Source organism: Musca autumnalis, unplaced genomic scaffold (genome assembly GCF_047663935.1).
Source record: "Musca autumnalis isolate F117 unplaced genomic scaffold, ASM4766393v1 scaffold_1, whole genome shotgun sequence".
In the NCBI taxonomy this organism is placed as follows: domain Eukaryota; kingdom Metazoa; phylum Arthropoda; class Insecta; order Diptera; family Muscidae; genus Musca; species Musca autumnalis.
In genome coordinates, this window is record NW_027411644.1 from 279,797,496 (window position 1) to 279,809,850 (window position 12,355).

General features: G+C 36.3%; 2 protein-coding genes across 17 annotated transcripts in view; one reads left to right on the plus strand and one right to left on the minus strand.

Annotated features, from left to right (window-relative positions):
- The window catches only part of mAChR-B (muscarinic acetylcholine receptor), a 267,866-nt gene that overhangs the window by 237,697 nt on the left and 17,814 nt on the right, over nt 1–12,355 (plus strand). The window lies entirely within an intron of this gene.
- The window catches only part of LOC141389583 (uncharacterized), a 62,093-nt gene continuing 59,424 nt past the window's right edge, over nt 9,687–12,355 (minus strand). For all 16 annotated transcript variants that reach the window (XM_073961306.1, XM_073961299.1, XM_073961300.1 and 13 more), the window contains 2 exons: nt 10,469–10,925; nt 9,687–10,189 (listed from right to left, as the gene is read on the minus strand). In XM_073961306.1, coding sequence (XP_073817407.1) covers nt 9,761–10,189; nt 10,469–10,925 — 886 coding nt within the window. In that variant the 3' untranslated portion in view covers nt 9,687–9,760. The remainder of the gene's footprint in view (nt 10,190–10,468; nt 10,926–12,355) is intronic.

The window sequence follows — 12,355 nt, forward strand, 5'->3', positions numbered from 1 at the left end:
GCCCTTAGTGAGTATATTAAGAACCCAAAAAGAAATTTTCCCCATAGGTCAAGTTTCTGAAATATCGCGCGATGAATTTTTTTAATTTTCGCCTATGATGCTTGAGAAAATAGTTTTATATCTCTGTTTGCCGTTATTATAGCTTCGTTTTGAGATTACATGTCTGCGGTCAAATCGAATGGCGAATCATTTGTAGAACATAGTAAAAGTACCACAAGATGAGATTTTACAGCATCCAAATATTCCACAAAAATGTTGCTCAGAGAATTTTAGGTACGGTTCTCATTGACAACTAATCGATATTGTCACGTTTTCATTGTCTTTTTTGACATTTACCCGGTTTTTGTTCAGAAAAAACCTATGTTTTGTTTTTCTGTATATTCGTTATTTGTTATGTATTGGTAGGTAGACATACCCATTGGTTATCGCTTATATTGACATCTGGGATGTATCTGAAATATTTACCATATATAGCTTCCGATATGCTGAACACGTTAATGACAAATTTTCTTCGAAAATTGATCCGGTTATCTAATATTTTGAACCGGATATAGCGATATAAAACCCGGATTTTGTACCGATTTTATGTAACCGCTTAAGCTTATCTGTATACCATTAGAAAGCTAATAAAATTGCTGAACAAATGCAGCTGGGTATTTCCGTGGACTGTAGATGGAGTTAGCTAGACTGCTCCTGTTTGAAGATATGAATCCAACCAAACGGGGATTCGAATATGCGGTTATGGGATGCCTATTGGTCCAGCAAAGATTTGGAAGGAACTATTGTCCTTTAATATTATATCGTTTGGAAGAGATTTTATTGCGGTTAGCGAGAAAAAATGAGAATAAAAAATGCAACCAGTATAAGTTTTCCAGAGGGATTTATTCAGAGATCCTCACCTTATGATTCCAAAAAAAGAGTGAAAGATTCTTGCTTAAGATCTAAAAATTCATTTGACAATTGGTTTGAGATGTAGCTTAAGGTTTTGTAGTTTCGGTGTTGACAATTCACAATAGTGATAATACTTGGATAAAGTTATACATCTTTGTTAGTGACAGTTCTATCTGCTCATGATTTGAAACTATTTTTTAAATATGAATAAAATGTAAATAAAATTAAGTTGTAAACTTGTTTAGACAATTGCCAATCAGGGAAAATAATTTTTTTGACAGCATCTTACCTGAGTTCGGTGCTAAAACAAAAAACCCGTATTCTTGAACCGTTTTTAAGGAAAAATATCACTGCGCGTAAATATGAAGATAAAAGCTTAGTGGGTGAAATATTCTTTTTGCCAATGAAAGTCGATGAAGTTAATATTATGAACCCGGAAGGACAGTTATGCCATAGGTCAAACTTCTGAGTTATGGCGTGATGCATACATTCTTGATGAACTTTAAGAGCACGACAATAAACCCGTAACATAAATTCTATTTCGCTATAACTCAGAAGTTTGACCTATGGCATAACTGTCCTTCCGGGTTCATAATATAAACTTCATCGACTTTCATCGGCAAAAAGAATATTTCACCCACCAAGCTTTTATCTTCATATTTACGCGCAGTGATATTTTTCCTTAAAAACGGTTAAAGAATACGGGTTTTTTGTTTTAGCACCGAACTCAGGTAAGATGCTGTCAAAAAATTTATTTTCCCTGATTGACAATTTTATTAGCTTTCTAATGGTATACAGATAAGCTTAAGCGGTTACTTAAAATCGGTACAAAATCCGGGTTTTATATCGCTATATCCGGTTCAAAGTATTAGATAACCGGATCAGTTTTCGAAGAAAATTTGTCATTAACGTGTTCAGCATATCGGGAGCTATATATGGTAAATATTTCAGATACATCCCAGATGTCAATATAAGCGATAACCAATGGGTATGTCTACCTACCAATACATAACAAATAACGAATATACAGAAAAACAAAACATAGGTTTTTTCTGAACAAAAACCGGGTAAATGTCAAAAAAGACAATGAAAACGTGACAATATCGATTAGTTGTCAATGAGAACCGTACCTAAAATTCTCTGAGCAACATTTTTGTGGAATATTTGGATGCTGTAAAATCTCATCTTGTGGTACTTTTACTACGGTTCAAGAAAGAAAGGACGAAAAGGACATGAAAGGAATTGAGTTGGAAGAATGAAATGTTCTACAAAAAGATTCGCCATTCGATTTGACCGCAGACATGTAATCTCAAAACGAAGCTATAATAACGGCAAACAGAGATATAAAGCTATTTTCTCAAGCATCATAGGCGAAAATTCAAAAAATTCGTCGCGCGATATCTTAGAAACTTGACCTATGGGGAAAATTTCCTTTTGGGTTCTTAATATACTCACTAAGGACTTTCATCTCCAAAAGGAATTTTCCACCGCACAGAAACCTTGTTGCATAGTGTTATTGATCAGGACTCAATATTCATTAACCAGAAAATGATATTTATTGACCTGAGGTAAATAGTCATCGACCAGATGTCAAATGTCATTGATCATAATCAACATTCTTTGTTCCGAGGTCAAAAATCATTCATCATTGACCAATGGTTAATAGTCACTAACCAGCGGTAAATTTCATTAGTTACAGGGCAATACTCATTGACCCCAGATCAAAATTCCTTGACCAGAGGTCAGTATAGTCATTAACCAGAAGTAAATAGTTATTTACCTGAGGTCAATATTAAGTAGTAAAGACTCACTTAATATTGACCAGGGTTCAAAAGTCATTGACAAGCGATCAATGGTGATTGACCAGAGGTCAATAAGCAGTGCACAGATGTCAATAGTAATTGACAGAAGATCAATAGTCATTGACCTGATATCAGTAGACAATGACAATAGGTTAATATTCGTTGACCAGATGTAAATAGGCATTGGTTTGAGGTCAATAGCCATTGACCAGATGTCAATAGTCTTTGATCAGATGTCAATGACCAGAAGTCAGCAGTCTTAGTCCAGAATTCAATGTCATTGACCATATGTTAATTTTCTTTGACCAAAGTTCAATTGTCACTGAGCAGATGTTAATTATAGTTGACCACATCTAGAGATTCAATGTCCAGAAGTGAATAGTTTTTGATCAGAGGACACTAGTCCTTGACCACAGATCAAAATCCACCATCCAGAAGTGAATAGTTATTGACGGCAAGTCAATAATCATTGACCACAGGCCAAGATCTACTCTCCAGAAGAGAAAATTTATTGGCTAGAAGTCAAAAATCATTGACCAGAAGTCAGTTTTCATTGACCACAGTTCAAGATACACGGTATAGAAGTGAATAGTTATTGACCGGAAGTCTGATATTGATATTTATTGACCTGAGGTAAATAGTCATCGACCAGATGTCAATTGTCATTGACCATAAGTCAACATTCATTGTCCCGAGGTCAAAAATCATTCATCATTCATCCGCGGTAAAATGCGTTAGTTACAGGGCAATACTCATTGACCCCTGATAAAAATTTCTTGACCCGAGGTCAAAAATCATTGACCAGAAGTCAATATAGTCATTAACCAGAAGTGAATAATCATTTGCCTGAGGTCAATATTAAGAAGCAAACCTCACTTACTATTGACCACTCATTGACAAGCGATCAATGGTGATTGACCAGAGGGCAATAGTCAGTGCACAGATGTCAATAGTAATTGACAGAAGATCAATAGTCATTGACCTGAGATTAATAGTCAATAACAATAGGATAATATTCGTTGACCAGAGGTAAATAGGCTCTCTCAGATGTCAATAGTCTTTGACCAGATGTCAACAGACATTGACCAGAAGTCAGCAGTCTTAGTCCACAATTCAATGTCACAAGATGTTAATTTTCTTTGACCACTGAGCAGATGTATATGAGTGACCACATCTCAAGATTCAATGTCCAGAAGTGAATAATGATTGACCAGAGGACACCACTAGTCCTTGACCACAGATCAAGATCCACCATTCAGAAGTGAATAGTAGTTGAAGGCAAGTCAATAATCATTGACCAAAGGCCAAGATCTACTCTCCAGAAGAGAATAGTTATTGACTGGAAGTCAATAATCATTGACCAGAAGTTAGTTTACTTTGACCACGGCTCAATACTCACGGTTCAGAAGTGAATAGTTATTGACCGGAAGTATGTATTAATTGACCAGAGGCGAATAGTCTCTGACCTGAGGTCAAAGTCATTGACTCGAGATCAATAGTCATTGGTCTTAAGCAAATCGTCATTGACCTGAGACAAAAAGTCAGAGGTAAAACTCTCTTACCAGAGGTCATTAGGCATTGACCCAGATCAAAAATAATTGATCAGAGATCAATTGACATTGGTCAAATGTAATTAGTCACCGGGCAGATTACAGTTGATTTGATCATTGCCTACAAATCAAAAATAATTGATCAATTGTCATTTACCCGAGGTCAATATTCATTAAATAAACATCAACAGTCATTAACCACAGTCATTTTAAATACAGGTTAATGATTTTTGAATCATCATAAATGACTATTGACCCATGATAAAAACTATTGACCTATGGTCAGTGACTATTCACCTCAGACTATTTCCTATTGACTTCTAATCAATGACAATTGTCTCAGGGTCAATTATGACTACAGTCAGCGGGTATTGCCTGACTTTTGGTCTACGGTTAATGATTCGGGTCTATGGTCAATGTCTCAGCTAAATGATTAAGGTCAATGACTTTTGACGACTGATTAAGTCATATTAGCTAAACCTAACTGAGTTATTTTTAGTGAAATCTAATAATAAAATAATAATAAAAGGGTAAGCGAATCGATATTTTAGCTACAAAAAAATGGGTGTTTGCTTCTATAACATGGTCCACCTATAAAGAGAGGTTCGACGGACTATATTTTTCGTATTTAATTTTATATAATTGTCTGTCAACACCACTCCTATCTCATTTGGATAATTGCGATTTTCATATCCGTCTTAAGATACTCGTAGGAGGTATCACTGCCTCCGGGTTTTCTTAAATAAAGATTCCCCTTTTCATAAATGATATTTAAGGCTTTCCAGCGCCAGCAAGACTGTTGGGCAGCATTCTAGCAAGCGTTGCTAATGGAATCTATGCTGAAGATCGGACACATTTTGGGCCGAAGTCTGGGCGGTCCAGTACGAACGTAGCATCACGAATAAAAGTCCACCATATATGGTGCGCACGGAACGCCTGCTCAAACCCCAGCCGGTCCGCAAGACCCTTCTAACCATACGAGCAACAGCAGTCAACTTGTCCTTCAAGGAAGTTCATCCTCTCGGCCATAGTTATTCCAAGGTACCTGACTTGCTTGACGTATCGGTCACTCCAGTCCCCCACGAAGCCCATGGCCTCCTCAGCACGACGTTCCAGTTCGACACGAGTCCCACCTTCGATCATGATAAGGAGATCATCAGCATACGCACAGATCTTGGAAGTGGTCGCTAACTCCCGCAACGGAGAATCCATCATGAGGTTCCAAAGCAATTGAACCACAGATAGACCCCTGAGGGCAGCCTCGCTCCACATCTGTCCAGACCGTCTCATTGGCTCCCACGACACAAGCCCTTCGTCCACTGAAATAACTCCAACAGAGAACAAACTCCCGACACCTAATCTCAGACAGCTTAGCGAGCACGCTATCCCACGAAAGGAAGTCAAATGCGGCCTTAAAGTCTACAAATATGGCTAAGACATATTTGTCATAGGAGCGAGGATTACTCCTTACGACGAGAGCTTCCTTCCGCGCACGCGGAAAGTACCCCTGGCTAATGTAACCACCGAGAACGGACTCAATATACTCAGGCATGAGTCACTAATACCCCCTCTTCGCAAATCTACCAACTAAACCGGTAAGCCGTCATTGCTGCCCCATTTTCAACCGTCACGTTAATGTCGCATACATCGGATGGACCATCAAAGGTATACAGATCCGAGGTCTCGTTTAAGACAACCAAACCCCTCGCTAACACCCATTCACTTAGCAAATCCCCTCTTGTGCGGTTCTGATGGCCAGATGTATGACTGGTCATTTTGGAGAACCACAAAGAGGAGGTTGCATTCGCGTCTAAACCTAGGATTAGCGGACAACTACTCTCAAGGAATAGTACCGCATCCATATACCCAAGATAAGGCTCCAGGGGCAATAATATTGACTAAGAATAAGTTTAACCGTTACCAAGTACCACCAACGATAGTATCCAGAATCTTTCTTGCCATCATTGACACAACAACCGCCTACAGAAATTAGAGTTGTGTAGTTCCGGAACGAACTAGTTCCAAGGAACTACTCCGGACAAGGAACTATTGGAACTATATCCGACTCTTTCATTTATATAGTTCCTTTAGTTCATATAGTTCCAACCGTGCATATAATTCCTTTCATTTGTATAATTTATTTTTCTTCATTTAATTCCACACATACTTCGATGTTTCACGTTCGGTTCCTTCATCATTCAGATGCGGACACATTCTTAAATAAACGTGAATCACATCCTCCTTACATCGATGCAATTTACTTATTTTTATGTCAATGTATCCACCAAAAGATAAAAACAAAAAGAAACAGAAAGATTCGTTCAACTACTTCACTCTCGGTACTATTTGGAACAAAGGAAATAAAAAGAATGACGGAAGAGAAAGATTCATTGAGCTATATCGGTCTCGGAACTATTTGGAACGAAGGAAACAGAAAGAACGACGAAAGAGAAAGATTCATTGAACTATATCGCTCTCGGAACTATTTGGAACTATGGAACTATATTAAGGAACTAGTTCCTTTTGGGAAAAGGAACTAGAAAGATCGATCCGCTCCTGGAACTAGATTGCCCAACTCTAACAGAAATTGGCCAGGACAGTGGTAATAAACTGAAAATTTATTGAAGATACGAGGATAATTAATTAATGAAAGGGGTTTGACGAATATCGTATTCGGATCGACGCAGTCTTTCATCGCCTTTTATAGATTGTTACGAAAAATTGATTGACACTATAGCAGAGCTTTTTTTGCCCAGCTTTATAACAACACCAACATAACTTCATTATCAGGTCGAACGGTAATCAAAATACCATTCTGCATCAATACCCTTAGTAAATAATTTCAAACCTATGGTTGAATGGGGTTAACGTTACAAATAAGTTTATATTAAATTCAACATAAAATTCTAAAGGCCTTCTATATTTCCGGAAAAGTTTTAACAATTTTTTTGCAAATTTGTTTTTGAATAGAAATGTTACTTTCAAACAAACAAAATCTCTAATCAAGTGGAATATGAAAATAAATTCAGCAGCAAAAAATATAAATTTTATTTGAAATCAACTTTCCATGAAAATTGTAAAATATTTGAACAATACATGCGCACACACACATATGCTAGTAAAGCCCTAACACAAAACTCATAAAAAATACGGGATAAATGAACTTGCAATCTCTGTGAGTGTGTTTGTGTGCACGTGTGAGTGTGTGTTTTTGTAGCAATTTCCATATGGTTTCATCCTCCATTTTTATGACTAGTAGAATGTGAAATGATATGATATGTATCTATGTATCCAAACCAATATTCTAAAATATTCATTGGAGTGAAAACTTTTTACTGGTTTCTACGCTTACAAATGTAAGTGTGTGAGCGTGTGTTTGTTGCTGTATTTCAATTTGATTTACTTTAAATGTCACTTCCACTTTGAATAAAATCCAAATGAACTTTGGCGAAACTTTACTAAAAGTGAATATAAAATCCGTTTAACCCTATCAAATTTATCCGCAATTCTTCTTCTTCTTTATTTTTTAACGAAGCAAGAAGAAATGTTTGGCCTGGTCGTCTTGTCTGGTGGTATTGCTTTGAAAGAAAAAGTTTGTTTGGAAAGAAAAACATATTGAAAGGATTTCGTTTGGCCAATGGCGGTTATGGACACAAAACTATCTGCAGGTAACAAGGCAAACCAACCCAAGCCAGACTGTCTGTTAGACAGACACAGTTTTTTCTACAACATTCCCAGCAAACCAATCGTACCGATATCGTAAGGAAATCGGAACAAATTTCGGACGTTACGTCCGATATCTGATCCGAAATCGTAACGATATCTTAACGAAAGTTGTATGAAGTGGTTGACATAATTTCGGAACGAAATGTCGGAGCGAAATCGGATCGATTTCGGTCAGAATTCGCAACGAAATCGGAAGAAAATCCTTGGGAAATTCGGAATTCGAATTTCTTCATCCGAATTTTCGTACAGATTTCTGAACGATTTCGGAATAATGTCGTATGAAAATCTGAGGTACAATCCGAATTTTCGTAAAGGTTTCTGAACAATTTTGGAATAATTTCGTATGATTATAGAAGGAAAAATTTTTTCTCTGATGCCTCTTTTTTATTGATAATTTTTTTTTTTTTTTTATTGGAAGATTATAATTTCGAAGATATCTAATGATTTTCACTGTTGTTATCATTTTGTAAATTATAGTAGAACAATGTAAACTTTGTGTACGAATATGTTGAGTCTATCAGCACTAGCTTGAATTATTATATGTTGCATTTATATTTAAAATATTTAAAAAATGTATATGCGAATTTTATAACCAACCATTTTGTTTTTCGACAACAAACTAAAATGTTACTTCCCAGCAAACCAATCGTACCGACTTCGTAACGAAATCGGAACAAAATGTCGGACGTATCGTCCGAAATCGTAACGATATCTTAACGAAAGTTGTATGAAGTGGTTGACATAATTTCGGAACAAAATGTCGCAGCGACATCGGATCGATTTCGGTCCGATTTCGTAACGAAATCTGAAGAAAATCCTTAAGAAATTCGGAAAGGAAATTTCTATCCGACATTCGTTCCGAAATCTGAACGAAATCGGTACAAAGTCTGAACTATTTCCTCTCCGAAAAATCGTTTAGAAATCGGAACGAAATCTGAACGACTTTGCTTCCGCAGTTGTTCAGACGTGTCGGACATCGGACATTTGGTTTGCTGGGTTGTTAGATATATACAAAAGGTGGTTGTTGTGCGAAGGGAAAATTGTTTCCGACATATCGATCCGAATTCGTAACGAAATCGGAAGAAAAACATTAGCAAATTCGAAGGGAAATTTACTTTCGACATTTTCTGCGAAATCGGAACGAAATCTGAACAAATTCCCCTACGAAAAGTCGTATAGAAATCGATACGAAATCTGAACGATTTTGCTTCCGAAATTGTTTCGATATGTCGGACATCCGAAATTTGGTTTGCTGGGAGGGGACTTGATTAAAAAATGTATCTATGTTCATAATTTTTGGTATATAAGTTTTTTGACCTCTAAGAACCCTTAATGCAAATGTATAGCCAAATCGATTTGAAAACGTGGGCAAAACACTCAAAATCCCTGTAATCGGAGGTACGGTTACATGGGGAATATATCAAAACATGGAACGATATAGTCCATCTTCTAACTTGATCTGCCTGCGAAGAAAAAAAATATTGCTAGAATTTCAGCGTTCTATCTCAATGTTTGTGATCACCACAGACGGACGGACATGCATACATCGATCCAGAATTTTACGCTGAGCAAGAATATTTTTTGTTGGGTCACAAATGATTACCTCAATGCGGTACATACGGAAGGAAAAACAAATTTAATATACCCTCCATACTATAAGAATATATTTGATTATAAACCTAGAACTCCTGAGGATATAATAATACAAAATATCCAGTTTTTGGCAATCTATTTCTTATTATTTGCAAACAAATATTTCTTAACAAATTGTTTAAGAATTACAAAAAGAAATTAATCTTTAAATAAATAAATTGATGTTGGTTTAACATCGGCACTCATCTGTGATATAATGTGATACTTCTGTTGCCATGTAAGTAGCTTTGAGACACCAGGTCCTGAAACAAAATCTTTAATTCTAATTTTAGCGAAATTAACATATGAAAGTAGTTTTTCAAGTAATTCCAAAGATCTATATTCGCTTAGCAGTTCATCTTCCTGTTCTTCATTTGAAGTTGTGGCGGACTTTTGTGTAGATTCCTTCGTATCCAATAGTTGCTGGGGTATTAGATTGTTATCTGTCAAATATGTATCTATTGCTTTAAATATGGACAAATGTGTGTTGACATCGATTATGTTCGATACAATGTATTTCATGAACGCTTGTGGCTTCAACTTATTGAGATAACGCGAGTGTAGGGGAAACGGAAATTTCTTTAGTTCCTGCAAAGAAAAATAAATTTTTACACAAATTCAGGGAATAAACGAAGACATACATAAACATTTAAATTTGATTCTGAATCTAAATATTGCTTGCTTGTATGTACAACTTAAGCTGAGTTGACACAAAACAACTGCCACAGGGAGGGAATGACAGCTGTGCGTTGTTGTGTGTTTCAGCATGAAAGTTCAAATAATTGAACTTTTCGGAAACAAAGGCCAACAGTGCCACCACAGCCCAAACGTTTGTTTTTGTGTGTGTTTTTGACATTATGTACTCACTTTTATAGCATCATCGAAGAGCTCTTCATCATCAAGTTCCACAGCAGCACCAAAAATACTTATCAAATCTGACCGAATACCATCCACCATGAGTTTCCTTAAATGTTCAATGCATAACTTTGGTATGCTCCTAATCATATATTTATCACATAACTTATATAAATCAATAGTATCGTTAATATTTAGTTCATCAACTTCTGTACGGGAATCTCGCAGATTGTACAAAATGAGGCGTAAATTGCGAAATGCTCGTGGATTGTCATCGGGTAAATTAATGTCGGTACAACTGGCTTCTAAAAAATGTCCCGATAGCATTGATTCAAATACTTCCGAATTCAAGATGAACATAAACTTGTGACCCAATATTGTTACAGGCTCGCCAAGATTTGCACCGACAATAAATTTGCAATCAACTGTACAGGCGTTCCTTACTTTGGCTTCCAAATTTGCAGGTAAGCTATAAAGAAAGTGAGAAGGATTAATAAAACAAAAAATAATCAGACAGTAAAAATAATATAAAAATAAAATATGTAAAAAATTTAAGTTCGGACAAGAACATTTTAGATACATTTTCTGACCACTAGGAACTCTAAATCCCAAATTATAGCTAATTCGGTATGAAAATGTTGATAAACATGTCTACATACTTGAAAACCGTCGGTATCGTTACATAGGGGTTACACCAGAATATGGACCTATGTCCACAACTTGTGTTCGATAAGTTTCTAGACCACTAGGAACCCTAAAAGACAAATCATAGGTAAATCTTTTTGCAATTGTAGCTAAAAACGTCAAAATATCGAAAATCGGACGGTACAGTTATATAGGGGGCTATACCTAAACATGGACATATGTTGACGGTTTAAGTACATATACTTTGTACCATTGGGAACCCCAAACCTGAAATTACAGATTGTTCGGTCAAAAATTTAGTTAAAATCCACAAAATACCTAAAATCGGGAGGTACCGTTATATAGGGGCTCTACCAAAACATGCTGACAGTTTTTGGTGAAGATATTTTGTCATATTACAGGTAGTACGGTCAAAAATTTGAGCTAATATCCTCAAAATACCGATAATCGGGAGGTACCGTTATATGGGGGCCATACCAAAACATGGACCTATGTTGACGGTTTTCGGTGGAGATGTTTTGTGACCACTGGGAACCCAAACGTGAAATTACAGATAGTTCGGTATAAATGTAGTTAAAAGCCTCAAAATAACGAAAATCGGGAGGTACCGTTATATGGGGGCCATGGCACAATTACCCAGGTAGTGGCATCGTAAAATTCTGAATATGTTATGTCAAAACTTTCTTTATGTTGTTGGGGAAATTACAACAAAAATAATTTTTTATAAAGGTATTTGACTTTTGATATTCGATCAGCTGGTGTGATACCACTACCTGGTAGTTCTGCCATGATGGGGGCTATACCAAAAAGTGTTCCGATATAGTCCATCTATGGAAAAAAGCTGACTCTGTAAAGAAAACAGCCTCCCAATCAGTTTTCGTGTTTTTAGTTAATGATCCAAAATATCAAATAAACATTACAACCTGTTGCACATTCAGTTATGGTCATGGCAAAATTACCCAGGTAGTGGCATCGTAACATTTTGAATATGTTATGTCAAAACTTTCTTTATGTTGTTGGGGAAATTACAACAAAAATAATTTTTTTATAAAGGGATTTGACTTTTCATATTCGATCAGCTGGTGTGATACCACTACCTGGTAGTTCTGCCATGGTTATGGTAATTCTGACAGAATAAGCAAATACACCCAGGCCTTGTTTTTCACAATTTGTTTGAATCTGACCTACCTTCTAGATTATTGTACTATGTGAGTTGCAATGTTGTAATAAATATAAATTATAAATGTTGTAATA